Genomic DNA, 20,126 nt, shown 5'->3' on the forward strand with positions numbered 1-20,126 from the left:
GTAATATCCAAATTCCTTTCAAAGTTTAGTGGTCTTTGATTTTCAAGGTCTCCTTTTGACCATTTCCCAAATATTCTTCTCTTTATCCAACTGATTATTTAGCCACTATATTCATAAATATGTTAGATTACCTCAAAATAACATGTTCTTTCACACCCCTGTGTGTTTGTCCATTTAATTCCTCTTGGATGGCCTTTTTCCACATTATGTTCCTGAATATATTCTCAAGGTAGAACTTAGACATAAGTTCCCTGAACTTCCGTGAGTTATTCTTTTCATTGTACTTGTACACACTTAATTCAGACTAGTGTTATATTTCTTAGCTTTTTATATTGCAATTACTTACCTTTTCCATTTGACTGATAAAGAACATAAATATAAATAAATCATATTTCTATTTATATATTCCTAACTTAAGCATTCATTGAAGATGTAAATGGATATTACAAGGAGAGAAATACCACAATTTTTGGATGGTCCTAAATCTTAAAAGTTTTATTTTTCATCCTTAATTTCTCTTTTTCAATTTCTTTGTAAAACAACATTTAACATTCATACATAGAAAACAGAACTATATCTAAACTTTTTCTTATTTATTATTCAGAAACTCTGCAGTGAATATCAAAATCAGGCAAAGAATGGAATACTTTTCTGTACCAGAGAAAATGACCCTATTCGTGGTCCAGATGGGAAAATGCATGGCAACTTGTGTTCCATGTGTCAAGCCTACTTGTGAGTATAGAATTTTAGAATGTCAAAGAAAGAAGGGATCTTGCAGGTAATTTAATAGAAACAGCTTCTTTCATAGATGGGGAAACCGTGGCTCAAGACAGGGAAGTGAGTTGAAAACGTTACATGGAAAATATCAGTAATAGAGCTGGGAGTAAGTACCTAGAGTTATTTGTTTTAAGACGCCTTGTTCCTCTGACACTCCCTCTTTTAGCACTGGAATGTCCTGACAAACATGGACTTGTACAAGTAGTAGATGCCCCCTTGCTCCTGAAACTTCACACTTTAGCCTGTTTTAGCAATTTATAGGTGTCTCATCTTCCATGGGAGTTAAGAGTCCAAAGGTGGCGCTTAATGTATAAATGGAATAAAGTCAAAATTCCCATGAAACAACACTAAACTCCTATAAAATTACAATGGGTATTATTTTATGTAATGCAACATTTCTCAATAAGTTAGAATGGACAGTTTTCTTTCAAAATTTATGATAGCTCTTTATTTGGCTGAGCTCAAATTAAGTATTTAACTTATATTTAGAATCTATGGCTTTTTTTGTTTTGATTGACAACTACATATGGTTGAAATATCAGTTAACTGTACATACTGTGCAATTTCATTGTACAAAGCAAATTTAGGCTTGTTTTATCAGTATATGGAAATTATTGTGGTTTTTTTTTTCACATCTTGTCCTTTAGATGAAACAGCTATAAGTAAGCAAAATATTTAAGTTGAAAGCAAAGCTAGGGTACACATGGTGTGGTAGATAGACCGTGGTCTTGAGGGAGGAGACCTTGGTTGTAGTCATATCCTGAGATGTAGCAAAGGCCCCCTCTACCTCTCATCTTCTCTGATTAACAAGGGGATGAGTAGATGTACTTTGTTAAGGTCACTTTCAGCCTTCAGGTTATGCCACCATGATTTTAGTTTTGGTGCCTCTGTTATGAACATTGATGATGCTCCTTTTCTTACTATGGGCAAGAAAACTAATTTACAGAAAGCAAGTTTCCCAGATCCACTATTGCTGTCTTTCTTTCAACATTAAACAGACATTATGAAAAAATCATAGCACCATACTATCTGGGAGGATATTTTGTTGCTTCTCATTGATATGCAGTGATAAAGGGACAAAATTGTTCCACTCTAAGGAGGGAGAACAGTTGACAGTGCAAGGATGTGGAGAAATCATGGCATGTGTTTGTTCCTAATGGATCTGCTTCTTTTTCCCTCTTATTCAGCCAAGCAGAAAATGAAGAAAAGAAAAAGGCTGAAGCACAAGCTAGAAACAAAAGAGAATCTGGAAAAGCAACCTCATATGCAGTGAGTGGAATCCATCCAATAAATCCTATTTGGTGCTATAATTTGAACAAATTTTAAGAGCCTAAAGGGTGAGATTTTGCCCTGCAGCATTCCCCAGAATATCTTAACTCTTCAATCTGGGGATGGTATTGAGATGAATTATATGGGAAGATTGATCCGTTCTTGCTGATTCAAAACTAAACTAACTCTGCAAAAAAAAAAAAAAAAAAAAAAAAAAAAAAAAAAAAAAATTGTTTAAAAGCTGAAAAACTGAGTTCTACTTCTACTTTTATCACTTATAGACTGTTAGCTTTTGCTAACTACTTTCCAGAGAAATTCTACATGTATGCTTTCTACATATGAGTTTCTGATATTTCACGTCTAATTTGAGATAAAAAATACCTTGATTCCTCCACCAAAGCATGATTTTTATTCCTGAAATATTACAATATTAGTTTCCAAAGCCTCAGCTCAGTTATCATCACCAATGGTTTTCATGATAAAAGTCTCCTAATTTTCACTCTGGATTCTATCCTTTCCCCTGCCCAACCAGTCTCCCTAACATAGCTGGAGTAATGTTTCAAAATGTAAATAAGATCATGATATTGCTCTGCTTAAAACCCATAAGCAGCTCATCATCAAATACAGGATACGCTTTAATCCCGTTATCTCTCCTCTTATTTTTATCCTTATCTCCATTCAGAAAATCATGCTCTGCTATGTGCCATGTCTTTTCCTACCTGTGTTTTTCAGCTAGTTTTATTTTCATAAACCTGTGTGCGTATTTCCCAATTCATTTTTTTTTGCCTAGTCAAATCCTATTTACACTTCCACAGTCTCACCTAAATTGTTCTTGCTCCCTGACACCTTCCCTGGTTTCCTCTGAGTTCTCAGATTTTCTTGTACCCTGTATGTTTGTACTCATTTTATTCTGTTTATAGTGGAATTTGCTTATATATTGCTTGTATTATATCAGGATATTGTGCTATGTTTTATTTTTTCCTATCTCTCAGCATATGATGTTTTTCTTGTTGTTGAATTGAATTTTACATTTGAGAAAAACACAATTAAAATCCTCAGCTCAAGGAGATATAACATTAGTTTCTGCCAGTGTAGATGTTTGAACCTTCTGCTTTAAGAAGAAATGAAATATATGGCCAACTTACTTCTTCTATCTCGGCAGGAGATTTGCAGTGAATATCGAAAGCTTGTGAGGAACGGAAAACTTGCTTGCACCAGAGAGAACGATCCTATCCAGGGCCCAGATGGGAAAGTGCATGGCAACACCTGCTCCATGTGTGAGGTCTTCTTGTGAGTAGCACTGCAGCTGGGAACACGGAGGAATGATTTTGTTCTTTCTATTTCATTTCCATGTTCAATTATGGGAGGGCCACTTCAACATAAAAATGAAAGAATTAAAGCATATTTAGAGAAACTGTCTGATTGGAGACATGTATTTGAAAATCCATGTCCTTTGAAGATTGTTAAGACTTCACACTTAAGCAAGGAGAAAGTCATAATCTTGAAATATTCAAGTAGTTTTGTTTTTTAAGTGTGGAAACAGGACAAGTTCTAGCTTATCTCCATGAATAAAAGTGAGGCCAATGGGCCAAAGGATGAAAGCCCTGGAAGACAGGTTCCAACTGGATGCCAGGAAGAACTTCCTAACAGTTTGAGGATTTCAAAGATGGATGATTTACCATGGAATTCCAAGGATGATATAAGTACAGACTTTACAGGCAGATTAAAGCAAAGGCTTGGGAGTCATTAGAGATACAGTAATGAGCACTGGAAATTTAGAAAACCACCTCTGGACTAGGGTTTAAATACGAAGTCTGTACTTATTATTTCTACATCTTCAGGTGAGTTATGCATTCCGTCTGTCAGTTTATTTGTACATTGGGGATATAATAGTAGTTTTGTAATGCAATTGTGAGGATTTCACAGTGTAAGCACAGGGTTAGGCACATCACATTAAAACAATTTAATCGTTGTTAAGTGTAAAATTAAATTACATTTGAGATCACTTCTAATATGGTGATTCTATGATTTTTACTTATCTCTTCTTAACCATCCTTTTGTAGCCAAGCAGAAGAAGAAGAAAAGAAAAAGAAGGAAGGTGAATCAAGAAACAAAAGACAATCTAAGAGCACAGCTTCCTTTGAGGTGAGTGTATCTATCTCCTCCAACAACTCAGAGGGATATGGCCCTGAGGATCCACAGATCATGTTCAGGGAACACGTACATTCCTTAAAATTGTATGAAACAATTGTACCGTTTGTGTTTTCATATGTGTTTGCATGTGTGCAGTTATACATGTGCATATATGACTATTTCTTGGTTGATGGGTTCATTGTTTTTATCACTTAAAAAATCCATGCCTTCAAATTTAATCATTCTAAAATAAGCCAATTGCTAATCCTTGTTTAAGAAAAGAAGTACAAGCTTTAGCTATTTTTGCAATCTGATTCAACCTATATTCAACACTTTCAACTTCCTGCCTCAATTTCACAGGAGTTGTGTAGTGAATACCGCAAATCCAGGAACAACGGACGGCTTTTTTGCACCAGAGAGAATGACCCCATCCAGGGCCCAGATGGGCAAATGCATGGCAACACCTGCTCCATGTGTGAGGCCTTCTTGTGAGTAGGGCAGTAGCCCCATAGCATCTGAGGATTGAGCAGTGGGAATTTCCATGGGAAGTTTTCAAACCATTGTGAATAATGCATTTTCTTCTTTAGTGTAGCATTCAGTTTTGGGTGTCATATTTAAATGGACTAAAAACAAACAACAGCAACAATAAAACAAGTGGAGGGCTTTCTATTATGATATAAAGAGATGCAGAATAAGCCAGACACAGAAAAACATATAATGTGTGATCTCTCTTATATGTGGGATCTAAAAAAAGCTAACTCATAGTAGAGAGTAGGATGGTGCTTACAAGAGAATGGGAGTAGGGAAGGGTGAGGGTTGGGAATGAGGAAATGTTAATCAAAGGGTGCAAAGTTTTAGTTAAGCAGGAGGAATAAGTTTATGGAATGTATTGGAGAGCATGGTGACTACAGTTAATAATAATGTATCATATATTTCAAAAATATTTAAAAAGTAAATTATAAATGTCCTTACACCTTCCCAAAAAAGATAAGTATCATGAGACAACTATATAAATTGCTTGATTTAATCATCACAATGTATACATATACCAAAACATCACACTGAATTCAATTAATATGTACAATTATTATTTGTCAAGTAAGAACACAATTTAAAAAAGTGAGGTGCAGAATAATTTCTTTTATGACATTTAAAAAGTAACCTAGAATCATTCACCCAGAGAAGAGAATACTTCATGATAATTATACTAATTGCTTTTAGTTTTATGAAAACATTATCAGATGAAATAGGAAATACATATGATTACACATAAAATATTACAATGCATGGACAATTTATGAGATTTTTTGTTCACTATCTTCCTACTTATTCTAAGTGATGTTAAGGAATATAATTAAAATGGAAAAGACCTATAGGAAGAAAGATTTGGGTTCATGATGAAGACTGACTTTGTAATAAAGTAGAGAAAGACAAATGGAGATTTTATTATGTAGGAGTTGGGAGCCTATTTATAGGGTGCCTAAAATAGGTCTTTAGGATAAATGTCATGGTATGGCCAGCCCTTCAAAAATGTGACTAGGCTTTTCTTAAACTCTTGATTTTTGACTAAAAAAATACCCCATTTTATTTCCCATGTGCCAAGAATCTTAGAAAGGACTTAATTTATTTAGTCTTCTCATATAGAAAGCAATATATTCCAGCATATTTTCTCATAGCATTTGAGGCTTGGAGCACTAAAAATCTATTAGGAGGAAAGTTAAGATGATGACCATATAATTATCACAACAAACGTTTGTTGAATGTATATAATCATATGACACTTGCTAAGAGCTTTGTTACCTAATCTCATTTAATCTTCACAACAACCATATGAAATAGATGAAATCAGACAAAAAGCAAAACAGAAAACAAAACTAAGGCCCAGAACAGCTGAGAATGATGGAAAAGTCAGGACAGGATATGGGACTTATAGATGAAGAAAAAGTTAATGTATTTCTTGTTGTGGGGTATAATCACTTAGCAAAGCCTTTCAACCTGTTTTTTGTTCTCCCTTACATTAATCTTTCAGTAGCAAGAAACTAATTCTCCCACTTAGTGGTCATCTTTGCTGCCTCCTCTGGCAATTTTCCATTGGGGAAAGAAAATGCTGCTTAAATGTTTTAGTCAACTTAGTCTCGTGATAAAGGTTAGGTCGGTTTTCATATACGGACGTATGAACAATCCGATAATCTTGGATCTATTTTAGTCAGTTTATTTCATAAGTATATAAATTCTTTATTGAAAAGAAATAAGCTTTATCACCTCGTGTTTTATAGATATGTTAACAAAGGTGATTGATTTTTTTTTGAGAATTATTCTACCCTCCATAGTTAATTTTTGCACACTTTCATACCATGTGAAAACAGTCTTTTAAATTTTTAAAAAAGTTTTAGTTTGATCTATGTGCAAGTGTTTTGTTGATTGGGATACATTAAAACGTTTTCACAAATTATGTAATTTTTTTCTACATTTTGAACTATTTGTGTTATATATCCAATTATGCTGTAGATCCAATCCACCAAGCTCAATTTGCAACACTCTTAGTTATCCAAAATGTAACAGCTATCACTTTCACTTCATTTCCATCATATGCCTAGTTTTGGAAGGAAAGTTTCCTTTCAATAATGACAATAATGATTATGTCAATCTCTTATAACAATTATATCAATTATTTTATTTTGTACCAGGTACTGTTCTAATTGCTTTACATGTAACAACTCATTTAATGCTCTTAACATTCCAATAAGAAAGGTACTTTTATTACCTCTTCTATTCCTCCTAAACACACACTTAAAGATGAGGAAGGCACAGAGAGGTTAAGGTACTTCTTGTCTTCCTTACAGAATTTGGCTCCAGAGTCTTTCCTCTTAACCACCATGCTACACTGCCTCTCAGAAGATAAATATTACCTCTCCATAAAGAGTAATCACACATGCAAAAGAATCAGCAAATAAGAAAGTACTATTGCAGTACATATACTGGGAAGTTAAACAGGTTTACTCCCTAATTCAGGGGCTTTCTCTTGCACACCATTCTCTTGAGGTAGAGTGAATCATAATTGTTTATTGTCTAATAAAATATAAACTACTATGGGTGGATATTTGGCAGTGTTTGAGAATAGTCAAAACAATAAATGATCAAGCTATGAAAGTTAAGGATCTAGTCTACTATATTAAGATCCATTTCTGGCTGGGCACGGTGGCTCACACCTGTAATCTCAGCACTTTTGGAGGCTGAAGCGGGCGGATCATGAGGTCAGGAGTTCGAGACCAGCCTGGCCAGCATGGTGAAACCCCGTCTCTACTAAAAATACAGAAAACTTAGCCGGGCATGGTGGCATGTGCCTGTAATCCTAGCTACTCGGGAGGCTGAGAGAGGAGAATTGCTTGAACCCGGGAGGTGGAGGTTGCAGTGAGCCGAGATCGCGCCACTGCACTCCAGCCTGGGTGACAGAGCCAGACTCCGTCTCAAAAAAAAAAAAAAAAAAAAAAAAAAAAAAAGATCCATTTCTTCTCTCTTTTTCTTTTCGGTTTCTTACAGTCAACAAGAAGAAAGAGCAAAAGCAAAGGCTAAAAGAGAAGCTGCAAAGGTAATATTCTCAGGAATGCTGATGCTGTGCCCTGACATTTTTCATTTCTTTATAATTCTTTACTTATCCCATTAGAATAAATGTTTTCTGTTTAATTTTCATGCCTGAAATAAATGAAGAACATTTTTAACCTGAACAAAAAGGGTCTTGATTAGAAGTGTCCAGAGTACCAATTTTATTTCACAATTATTCAAATTTTGAGGTTTATTTAATAAAATGTGGAATGTTAACTTTTTGTAAGGAATTTTCCCCATATTTGGCTTTTATTAGATTTCTGTTGTTAGAGTATTAGCTTATGCCATTTACTAATTTCAATTTACATTATTCATATCTCTGTTATTTCAAATAGAGAGTATAAGATCTCATTCCAATTTACAAAATGAAAGCACATATATTATCGTATTTGAGCTTTGTTACCACCCAGCTATGGAGCAAGTGGTGGTTTTCTTGCACCCAATTAAGATTATTAAGTAGGGCCTCTGACTTTCCAGTTATTTTTAGTCCACTCTCCATGCTTTTATAATTTTATACATAGCAGAGTTAAATTTATCTGTGTGGAGATGTTGAATTATTCTCATATAATAGCTACATACAAGATTTATCTTTCTTTCTTTGTTTTTTTGAGATGGAGTCTCGCTCTGTTGCCCAGGCTAGAGTGCAGTGGCGCAGATCTCGGCTCACTGCAACCTCTGCCTCCCGGGTTCAAGTGATTCTCCTGCCTCAGCCTCTCTAGTAGCTGGGATTACAGGCATGTGCCACAATGCCCAGCTAATTTTTGTTTTTTTATTTTTAGTAGAAATGGGGTTTTACCATGTTGACCAGGCTGGTCTCAAACTCCTGACCTCAAGTGATTCACTCACCTTGGCCTCCCAAAGTGCTGGGATTACAGGTGTGAGCCACTGCACCCAGCCTGTTCATTCTATTTCTTAACAGTAGCCACAGTACAAACCTCATCATTACTTGGGGAAAAGTTGACACAGTTTAAAATTTACCTTCCTACTGACCTTTTTTTTTTAAAATAAGTGTTTCTACTAGGTGAAACTATCTTTTCATTGATCATTTAGAATTGAAAATGTGTTTTCATCCATTATGTTTGATCAGCTGCCAAATCCTCTTAGATATTTCCAGTGGTATTAACATATTCCTCCTTCTCTCCAGTCCTATTGTTATCCCCTTGCTTCAAATCCACATCTCCCATTCCTAGTATTTAATTTTTTAAAATCAATTTACTCCCAGAAATATGTTAGTTTCTCCAGGGATCAGACTTATTCTCTTCTCTATTTATAAAGATATGTCTTTTAAAATTTATTTATTTATTTATTTATTTCTGAGTCAGGTCTTACTTTGTTGCCCAGGCTGTAGTGTAGTGGTGCGATCAAAAGCTCACTACAACTTCGAACTCCTGGGCTGAAGTGGTCCTCCCACCTAAGCCTCCCAAGTAGCTGGGACTATAGGCACACACCACCATGCCTGGCAATTTATTTTATTTTTTTATTTTGAATTTTTCTGTAGACACAGAGTTTTGCTATTGTGTCCAGGCTTGTCTTGAACTCCTGGGCTCAAGCACTCTTGCGGTGGCCTCCTAAAGTGTTGGAATTACAGGTGTGAGCCACCATACCTGGACAAAACATATATTTATTTCTTAGGTTAAGCATGTTTTTTCTCTTCTTTCTCAGACCCCTAAAGACAAATCACAGGTAAGCAATATTCTCATTTCCTCCAGGAAGGCTTCTCATCTAAGCCTGACTATGGAATCTTCCCACCTCTGATCTTTCCTAGCTTTTATAGACCATGGTGTGCAACACAACACACACGTATGTTTTTGATGATAAATATTTTCAGATCTGCTATAATGACAGGACAATTCTGAGTTGATGTTGGAAGCTTTGTAAATACTTACTGATTTACTACTATGTGTTATCACTTTTCTTTTTACTTTTTACTCTACGTTATGTATTCCTCATAATAGGAAAAGATGCAGGAAGGATAGAAAACTACTCTGAGAAAATATTTTCTTCATTACCTAGGAAATCTGCAGTGAATTTCGGGACCAAGTGAGGAATGGAACACTTATATGCACCAGGGAGCATAATCCTGTCCGTGGCCCAGATGGCAAAATGCATGGAAACAAGTGTGCCATGTGTGCCAGTGTGTTGTGAGTGTCCACCCCATCTCTCCCACTGAATTTCTTCATCCATGATCGCCCCTGAGTCTCAGATCCTTCATGCATGTGTAGAGTATAGACTGTGAGTTATATGTTAGAAAGGTTTACAAGCAGATGGATAAGACATTAAGTAATATTGACTCATATAGTGACAATACTATTATTTATTCAATTATCCTTCTATTTTTCAATTAAGTCAAGGGAAAAGGCTCAATTTAATGCTTTTTTTTTAACACTTGATAATCTTCATTTGTAAAAAAAGCAAGAGCAGAAATTTCATGATTTGGATTGGATGATCTTTTTGATGTCTTTCCCACTCCTGACATTTTATGATTTGTTAGTCTATTCAGATAGGAGCTAAGGAGAAGCCAGCTGGATGGAGGTCTGTGGGGTCAGTACATAAAGACTATTAAAATAGCCTGAACAATAAATGGAATAGGGAGGATTGTTATTTATCCTTTCAAGGACATTACTGTATAATGCAAACATTCGTAAGTGATTTAGTGTGGAGTAAAACCTTTAGGAAACAGGCTCATGCCCTAAATGTTTACTAAAATGTCTCCTTGTTAAGTCAGGTTCACGGCCTTCTAAGGCCTTTGTTTTGCTGAGTGGTGTAGGTAAGCCTGTGACCACAGCTCCATCGTGTGGGACAATATAGAAGTTAATTATTATCACTTCTAATTCTCCTCCTTTTTAGGCTCTTAATCTGTTCCTGAACTTAATCCTAAAATAAATGCTGAGAAAAACACTTATTTAAATAATACCTGCTGAGGTGCAAAGTTAATGTCTCCTAACTTTCACGTCTTGATCCAACCTTAAGTGGATGCCTACAATTCCCTAAAAGGAGAGGTTGACAGAGTAGAGCACTAGAAGAAAAGTAGCCTGAAATTCAAGAAGCCAGGGTTTTTCTCTCACCCGTTCAATTTGCTGGTGTTGTGGTAATGACTAAATGTAGTAAATGCTAAGGATTTTCCAGCATTAACATGCTATATGTCAGTAGAAAATGGCAAGAATACCAGAATATTAGGCTTGTGTTCGACCCCCAAAGATTAGCAGTTGAATCTAATTGGACTTAAATCACTACTGCAATCCAAACCTTGAATTTCAACTTCAATATTAGCTCCATTGAAATAATATTTAAAATTTTTAGTTTAAAGTAAAGCATGGTTTATTATGATTTTGAGCCCATCATCTGACTTAGCATCACCCTTTGCTTTTATCACGGATGTGGTAGTTACTTGGAGAGGAAAAGTTTAACCAGTAAAATAAAATCAAGACAATTGTAGCTTTATTCAGAATGTTAATTAAAATTAGCGACCTACAAAAAATAAGATCACCTGAGGGCCACAGACTGATAAAGATGCGTGCTTGTTTTATAATTATTCTTCTTTAGAGGGGGAATGTAAACAGCTAAATTTATCTGTACTATTGGTCAAAGCAAAAGCACCTCTCAGACTAGATAAATTTGTATTGAAGACTGAATCTGACTATTGGTTTGGAAGATCCTCATTCCTTTTAAAAATGTACTACCAAAAAGAGTAGGGAATCATATTCAGCCTGTATCTTCTTTTTCTATTACAGCAAACTTGAAGAAGAAGAGAAGAAAAATAATAAAGAAGAAAAAGGGAAAGTTGAGGCTGAAAAAGTTAAGAGAGAAGCAGTTCAGGTAGTTGTTTGAGATCATCAGATCCACATAAATATTCAATGATCACTCTCCCTAGGGAGGGCTCCTATTCCCTCCTCCTCATTCCAGTATTCTTAGTTTCTTTGCAAACTGGGAAAATGTGTTTGGCTCCCCATATACAAGAGTACTCCCCTTTCTTTATTCAATTTATTCACACTAAATCTATTAATTGCTTGTGCAGTAGAGAGATCAATCACCATTTTCTCCCCTATTGTGTCAATGATATTACCTAAGAAAGAAGTATATATAGATTGTTATCTTACTGTCTGAATGCAGACTAATAGAGATAGATGTTCAGATTTTTCTCAAGTACACTTTTGAATATGAATATTTACCTTAAAAACAGCAACAACTAGGGATCCCACTTAATTATCTGTGAGATTTTGAGGAGATAAAAGCATCTCTGAGTCTTGAGTTTGCATTCTTTAACATCTCACATGATAGTGATAACAATGATAATTGTACATTCTTTGCTACTGTATGCATCATGGCATAAAGTTTTATGACTGATATTTGTAGTAGCCATTGAAGGGACATATTATTATCTGTATTTTATAGAAGAGGACTTGGAAGCTGACCTAAGAAGTTAAGAAATATATTTAATTAGTTACATATAATACAATTATATACTGATATATTATTTACTATATATTAACATAAACATTATATGATACAAATAATATCATATATAATTATAATTATATGTAGTTAGTAACTTGAGAACCAAGAATTGAACCAAAAGTTCTGGCTTTAAGGCCATGATGCACTTTAGATTTTACACGCTTCTGCCATTTGTATTATTCCTGCAGACTATGCCTTAGGTCCTCATTATTCTTTTCTTTTGTCCTTTTGTGATTTAGAAGAGCTCATTTCTACTGCTCTTACCTTTGCTCTCTATAATCTACTCTCAACTCTTAAGCCAAAGTAATTATTTAAAACCATAAGGCAGGTCATGCTACCCAGTGGCTTCTCATCTCACTCAAAGTAAAAATCAAGACACATGTAGTGTCTGGAAGTGCCATACATGGTCTGATCCCTGCCACTTTTCATAGGTCACATTTCCTATTATTCTACATTGTTCTCCATGCACCGGTTATACTGCCCCTTTTGGTTTCTTGGACATCCCAAGCATTGATTCATGGCTTTCTATCATGTGGTCACAAAAACAACGTGGTTAAAAAACCAGACTCTAGGCTCAGACGGTCAGGGTTCAAATTCTTGCTTCATTTCCCTACCAGTAAGGTCCTACAGTTAACATCTTCGTATATTAGCTTTCTCACTTATAAGATAAGGACATTATTATTATGTATATTATTTTTATGAAGTCCCAAGAAACTTATTAATGTATAACAGCACAGTGTCACACATATCTTAAGTAGTCACTCTGTAATATTATATTTATTGTTGTTAATGTCATTATTGGTCTAATCTCATTGTCCACTGGGGTGTTCCACACTGGAGAGTTCACCAATTCTTCAACATACAATGAACTTTACCTTCTATATGCCATTACTCACAGTCAGAATATCCCTCTTGTCTACCAAAATTCTGGCCACTTTTCATGGCTCAGACTGTGTGTTAACTGCTCCTTAAAGATTTTCCCATTTGTGCAATATACTTAATAACTCTATTACTTGTTATGCCAACAATTTAAAAAATATTTCAGTTATATTATTCATTTTATTATAACTTATAGTTGCCTCTATGTGTTTTCTTCAAAGAAATTAAAAACTCTATACTAGTTTTCCATGGTTGCGATAACAAATTAGCACACTTTAGTGGCTTAAAACAACATAAACTTCTCATTGTTCAACTCCCACTTATGAGAACACATGGACACAGGGAGGGGAACGTCACACACTGGGGCCTGTTTGGGGACTGGGGGAAAGGGGAGGGAGAACATTAGGATAAATATCTAATGCCTGAGGGGGCTAAAAACCTAGATGACGGGTTGATAGGTGCAGCAAACCACCATGGCACATGTATACCTATGTAACAAACCTGCATGCTCTGAACATGTCCCAGAACTTAAAGTAAAATAAAACAAAATAAAACTAAAAAACAATGAAAACAACAACAATAACATAAACTTCTTATCTTATTTCGTAGGTTAGAAGGCTAAAAAGGATCTCACTGAGCTAAAATCAAAGGGTTGGCAGAGCTGTATTACTTTTCTGGAGTCTGCAGGGGACAAGCCAACTCTTTTTCTCCAGATCTAGAGGCCGTCCATGTTCCTTGGTTCTTGGACCCCCTTCTCTATCTACAAAGCCAGCAATGTTATATCTCTCTGACTGTTCTTCTGTGGTTACATCTCTCTCTCACTCTGTCTTCCATCTCGCTCTTGCAGTTTTAAGGACTGATCCTTGTGATTGAGCCTTACATTGAGCCCATTATGGCAATACAGGATAATCTCTTCATTTCAAGGTTATTAACTTAATTATATCTGAAAAACCCTTTTTGCCATGTAAGGTAGCATATTCTCAGGTCTCAAGTATTAAGACTTAGACGTATTTGGTGGAACGGTATTATTCTGTATACTACAAATTCCTTTACCAATTTAAGAGGCCATACGTCATTCTTCTCTGTATCTTTCACAGTGCCTAGTGCAGAATAATATGTGACCTGAAGGTTTTCTAATGAGATAAATAACAGCAATCCATGTTCCAAATGTGTGACCTAGTTCTCTGAAAAGCATTTTGGTTACTATCAACCTTCAACATCACCTTTTCCATGCAATCATTATGTTTTAGTTTTTAAAGAGGTAATGTGGAGGAAGATTTCTAGTGTTTAGTTATTGGATTCTTAAAACCTGCTTCATTTGGCAGGAGCTGTGCAGTGAATATCGTCATTATGTGAGGAATGGACGACTCCCCTGTACCAGAGAGAATGATCCTATTGAGGGTCTAGATGGGAAAATCCACGGCAACACCTGCTCCATGTGTGAAGCCTTCTTGTGAGTGGGCAGCAGCCACTGCTGCTACTGAGTGTGGGAGAAGATCAGCATCGGGTGGGCAAGAGGGGTGACATTGGAAGTTTTCTCCAGGAGGTAGATAATAAAGGCTGTCTTTGCACTGAGTTTGGAAATTTACTATTATAAAGCCATATACTCAGCCCATTTATTTCTGGTGTTCTTCAATAGTCTGAGAGGTACTTGAATCACCATCAAGAAAGGACCATGTGCTAAGAGCAAAATCACACTGGAGTTAATGGCATAAAAGGACTAGGACTTCTGTTCTCTGCAAGCATAAGTCACTGTCAAATAATCCAAAGGTGTAATCATTAGGTGCTAATAAATTGAAAATGAGTTAACATCTAATTGATATCTTAGATTATTTCTGGGGAGAAGAACAACATCTTTATTTTTCAAAAGAGATATAGTCATAGAAGTTTCTTTACTGGTTTGCTATGGCATGTATGTCTTATTCTTTAAACAACATTAAGAACAAGAACAGCTGGGTGTGGTGGCTCATGCCTTTAATTCCAGCACTTTGGGAGGCTGAGGCAGGCAGATCACGAGGTCAAGAGATCAAGACCACCCTGGCCAACATGGTGAAACCCCATCTTTACTAAAAATATAAAAATTAGCTGGGCATGGTGGTGCACGCGTGTAGTCCCAGCTACTTGGGAGGCTGAGGCAGGAGAATTGCTTGAACCCAGGAGAAGGAGGTTTCAGTGAGCCAAGATTGCGTCACTGCACTCCAGCCTGGTGACAGAGCGAGACTCCATCTCAAAAAACAAACAAACAAACAAACAAACAAAAGGACAAGAACAATGATATAGAGAGGTGTGTGTTTACCTTTCCACTCCAAAGCTAAGTTGGTGGAGGTATAGAAGTAATGGACCATTTTTATGTAGAGACATGTCTCCTTTAGGGTAGTGTGTATTGGGTGCTAGGAATGACTGTTTTGTCCTCCCTTTTCTTATAGCCAGCAAGAAGCAAAAGAAAAAGAAAGAGCTGAACCCAGAGCAAAAGTCAAAAGAGAAGCTGAAAAGGTAGTAATCCTGAATGTTTATACTGCAATGAAAGGATGAGGTTTTGCAGTATCTCTGTAAAAATAACTATGGAATTACTCAAACCCCAGTTGTGAGGGAACTAGGGGATCATTTAGTCCAGGGATTGAGAAACTTTTTCTTAACGGAACAGATAGCAGATATTTCTGTTTTTGTGGCCATATAATCTCTGTCACAACTACTCAACTTGGCTGTTGTGACTCTAAAACAGCCCTAGACTGTATACAAACATATGGGCATGGCTGACACCAATACAATTTTATTTATAAAAACAAATGGCTGGCCAGATGTTGCTCACAGGTCACAGTTTGCAAACCCCTGATTTATTCTGTTCCCATATATTAATATTAACATTTAAAATTCAGAGAAAAAGAAGAACTTGCATATAAAGTTAGTGGGAGTATGAGTATCAGTACCAATATCTTCATATTTCAAAGTTCTGGAACAATAGAATTCAATCCTAGACTTCCTGATACCAAAGCCAGCCTTCTTTCTAGTACACTATTTGTTTTTGGATTACCACATTTGGGGAACACATGTGTTCCTTGCTTTACCTGTGGTTACATTTTGGTGCCAGCATTTAGGAAAAAGATTAAAAATTAGCATCCCCAAATAATGTTTTCTTGGATTCAAAAAGGATGGCTCCAAGTAGTTTATTCCAGGTTGTGGTCAATTCCCTGCCCCCATCAAAGACTATTGATATTAAAAATAACCTCTAAAGAAGTATTGCCCTGGAATTCTGTATGTTTGGCTTGTTTACAGTTGTATTGCACAGTTGTAATTCTAAATTTAAAAATAATAGCAGTTCATATGAAAAATAGATTAACTCTTCAACATCTAGAAGAGAAAATTCTTCAGTATGAGCTAATTTCTGATTTCACATTACTACTACAGACAAACTCTCCTCTCATATTATTTTTCTTTTGCTAAATATAACTAGTTAGGGGATCTGGCAATGAACCTTTAAGCTGAGCTAGGAGAAAAATTCCCTCTTTCATCCTCACTGAATTTCAACTTGAACTAAAGAATCCAGAATAAAATACAAAATCAATTGTAATTGCCATTTGTAATTAACTCTTTGATCATAAGTGATTGCTTATTCTGTCTCAATTTCTCATGTAACCCTAAACAAGGAGTGTGCCCAGTCATCAGAGAACTAAGTTTATTGAGAGTCTTGTGTATGGTTGCAGGTTTAGTCTGGATTTTGGGGCTATCAAGGAAAAAGAAATAGAGCCACCTTCTTAAGTCCTTTGTGTTTAATAGAAATTGAACACTATAATTGCCAGAAAAAAAAGTTCTCAGGTCATTTTCTCTTTTTTTTTTTTTCCATAAAGCACTTAGTAGGAACCCAATAAACTAATTTCCCAGAAGATACTCAAGCTTTCTCCTTTTCTTTTCCTTTTAGGAGACATGTGATGAATTTCGGAGTCTTTTGCAAAATGGAAAACTTTTCTGCACAAGAGAAAATGATCCTGTGCGTGGCCCAGATGGCAAGACCCATGGCAACAAGTGTGCCATGTGTAAGGCAGTCTTGTGAGTGCACAAAGAAAACTGCTACTGTGGGATGGTGGAATTGGGGAAGCAATGAGCCAGGCAAATAATATGTATTGTGTTTGTCCTTTCCTTACATGTAATAGAAACAGAAGGTTATCTGTAAAGCATTTGAAATAAATCTTTTCTTTATAATGGCCAAGATGCACAGTTCTAGAAATAAAAAAATATACAGCTAAGCTATTACATTCTCTGTTAGTTCTGGGGTAGACCCTGCCAGTAGATCACACTTCCTTGATAAAATTCTTAAGTTATTTGCTATCAGGTGGATCCTTTCTCTGGATTATCTCGCAATTCACGTTGGAAAGAAAACACACAGATTTTAATGTCAAAGCCCTTACCTACATTGTTGAAAATAACACATTTTCAAAAAATTAAAAGTAGGTCTTTATACAAAGTTTGGAAGTACACCTAGAATATTCAAGTCATTCAATAGCATTTACCAAACATCTACAATGTACAATGTGTATAACGTGTATAATGATTATACAAAAGTGAATGAAATAGACAATCTTCTCACAAATCATATAGTCCACTGAGATTAGTCACGGACATAAGATAATATAATACAAAGGAGGAACTGTTGAATGAAAAATTTGTCTGTAGTATGTTACGGTACTTCAAGAAAGGGACAGTTAATAGAAAGTTTTATGGTGGGATAAAACTAGACCTTATAATTTGGATAAAATGTGGACATGACAGAAAGTAATAAGAGGAGAAGAGGGGAACAGCAAGAGTAAGGATCTAAAATTAGGAAAAAAGCAAGTCATTTAGTTTAGTCAGAACTTACCAACTTTATCAACCTTGAATGCACACCAAAGGTTTTGAGGTCAATTCTACATGTAATGAGAAGCTGCAAAAATTGTTCAGATAGGACAGTAAGTGGCATAAATATTGTTCCTTTAGGAAGATTCATTTGTTAGCAGCAAACAGGAGAAAAAGAGAAAGAAAGTACTAAACTTAAAATTGCTACTCATGTAGAGGGAGGAGCTGCAATAAATAACCCAGGAAGAGGCAGCTACTCAGAGCAAGGAGGTAGGCTAGAAGGCGAGTGGATCAAGGTGGGGGATGCTGTGAAGGTGAAGTCAATGTCATGTGGCGACAGCTATGCAAGCTGAAGGACAGTAAGCAATTAGAGATGATTCCACAGTTTTGCGTTTTTTTTTTGTGAAAGGTAGAAAATCCAGGAGAAAGAATACATTTGGTAGAGAAGATAATGATTTTTGGGGCCTCTTGAACATTAGGTATTGTGATAAACACATCTGGAGATCCCCAGTGAACATTTATGAAGTGTTAGTTAATTACTCACCTTGTCTTTTTTTTTCTTATGGAATCTCACTCTGTCATCCACACTGAAGTGCAGTGGTGCGATCCTGGCTCACTGCAACTTCCGCCTCCTGGATTCAAGTGATTCTCCTGCCCCAGCCTCCCTAGTAGCTGGGGTTACAGGCATGTACCACCACGCCCAGCTAATTCCTGTATTTTTAGTAGAGACAGGGTTTCACCATGTTGGCCAGACTTGTCTCGAACTCCTGACCTCAGGGATCCACTCACCTCAGCCTTCCAGAGTGCTGAGATTACAGGTGTGAGCCAACACACCCAGCTTTACTCACCTTGTCTTGTTTATGGTGATATATATGTGGTGTTCTTTTATTTTAATGAGACCCCCTTCCTGGCAAAGGACTCCATATAATTTATATTTTTATTTTTAGAGAAGGCCTGCAGCATAGTAGATGTTAACTCAATGCTCGATAATTCTATACATATGTGATTTGTTCATATAATGAGAAACTCAAAGAAATGCACACCACTCTCTGTAATCTATTGTTCCCTACCTCCCACTTTCTAATTTCCAGCCAGAAAGAAGATGAGGAAAGAAAGAGGAAAGAAGAGGAAGATCAGAGAAATGCTGTAGGACATGGTTCCAGTGGTGGTGGAGGAGGAAACACTAAGGTGAGAGCAACCTCTAATTTCAATAACTGGGGCAGGCTCAGCTCCTTGACAATAGGACTATGACATAGCATGTATCGTCTGTGGTAAAGGCAGTGCTGAGTCCTTGGGAGAACAGAGAAGCTTCTCCTTAAGGTTGCAGGGTAAGCTATCAGCACATTTTCACTGCTCCAGGGTTCATTTGGATTTCTTTACACCTCAAAATAATTAACAATATGTAATGACCTTATCCCAGTCTCCTGAGCCCTCTTTACGGTAATCTAGACCTCATATCAATAATCGTTCTCATCAGCATCACATGCTCTTCATTTTCTTTCATTATTCTTTCTTGCCTTGGACAGAGCCACTTTTTTGAGGTGTCTTTTCTGTTGATCCAAGGCAGCATGATAGGACAAAAGAGCACAGGCTTTGGAGTCAGATTGGGGTATGATTCTGCCCCTACTATCTGGACTTGTGAGACATTGAGTAAATTACTTCCTCTCACTGAATTCTACTTTCCCTGATTTAGCAGTACTCTTCCAGGGATAAAAGAAAATAATTTAGGCAAAGGTTTAGCATGTTTCTTGAGGCATTTTTAAGTGTCAGCATGGCAATGTTGCACATAAGGTCACTCCTTGGGTCTCTGAACACAGTTTCATAAAATTGCAGTCACCTTATTTATCTTTTTACAACCTTGGAATATCAAAACCATGTCTTCACTTCCAAATCTGACAAAGGCCCAATATTTACCTTTGATAAACTCTGGCTGTTCTGTTTTTTCCCATCTTTTTTGCTTTAGGAGGCTGAGTTCTCCCTTTTAAGGAGTAGCCCTGTTGATTAGAATTGTCTGATAGACATTTTGTGTGTCTTGTTCATAACTTGGTCAAACCTACCTTCCTTGACATTTTGCGTAACTTTGGGTTTTCCTCCAGCATTTTTCTCTCTCTTCTATCTGCACTAGAGACCTGTACATTTTTTTCTGTATAAGGCCAGCTAAATATTTTAAGCAATGTGGGCCT

At 36.3% G+C, this 20,126-nt stretch overlaps 1 protein-coding gene across 1 annotated transcript in view; it reads left to right on the forward strand.

Annotated features, from left to right (window-relative positions):
* Positions 1-20,126, forward strand: part of SPINK5 (serine peptidase inhibitor Kazal type 5) — a 73,896-nt gene that overhangs the window by 33,401 nt on the left and 20,369 nt on the right. Inside the window, exons 11-22 of the mRNA XM_002816050.3 lie at positions 605-732; positions 1,965-2,046; positions 3,209-3,336; positions 4,110-4,191; positions 4,540-4,667; positions 7,720-7,768; positions 9,796-9,923; positions 11,514-11,598; positions 14,442-14,569; positions 15,543-15,609; positions 17,033-17,160; positions 19,035-19,131. Of these exons, the coding sequence (XP_002816096.2) occupies positions 605-732; positions 1,965-2,046; positions 3,209-3,336; positions 4,110-4,191; positions 4,540-4,667; positions 7,720-7,768; positions 9,796-9,923; positions 11,514-11,598; positions 14,442-14,569; positions 15,543-15,609; positions 17,033-17,160; positions 19,035-19,131 (1,230 nt within the window). The remainder of the gene's footprint in view (positions 1-604; positions 733-1,964; positions 2,047-3,208; positions 3,337-4,109; positions 4,192-4,539; positions 4,668-7,719; positions 7,769-9,795; positions 9,924-11,513; positions 11,599-14,441; positions 14,570-15,542; positions 15,610-17,032; positions 17,161-19,034; positions 19,132-20,126) is intronic.

This window comes from Pongo abelii, chromosome 4 (assembly GCF_028885655.2).
Source record: "Pongo abelii isolate AG06213 chromosome 4, NHGRI_mPonAbe1-v2.0_pri, whole genome shotgun sequence".
In the NCBI taxonomy this organism is placed as follows: domain Eukaryota; kingdom Metazoa; phylum Chordata; class Mammalia; order Primates; family Hominidae; genus Pongo; species Pongo abelii.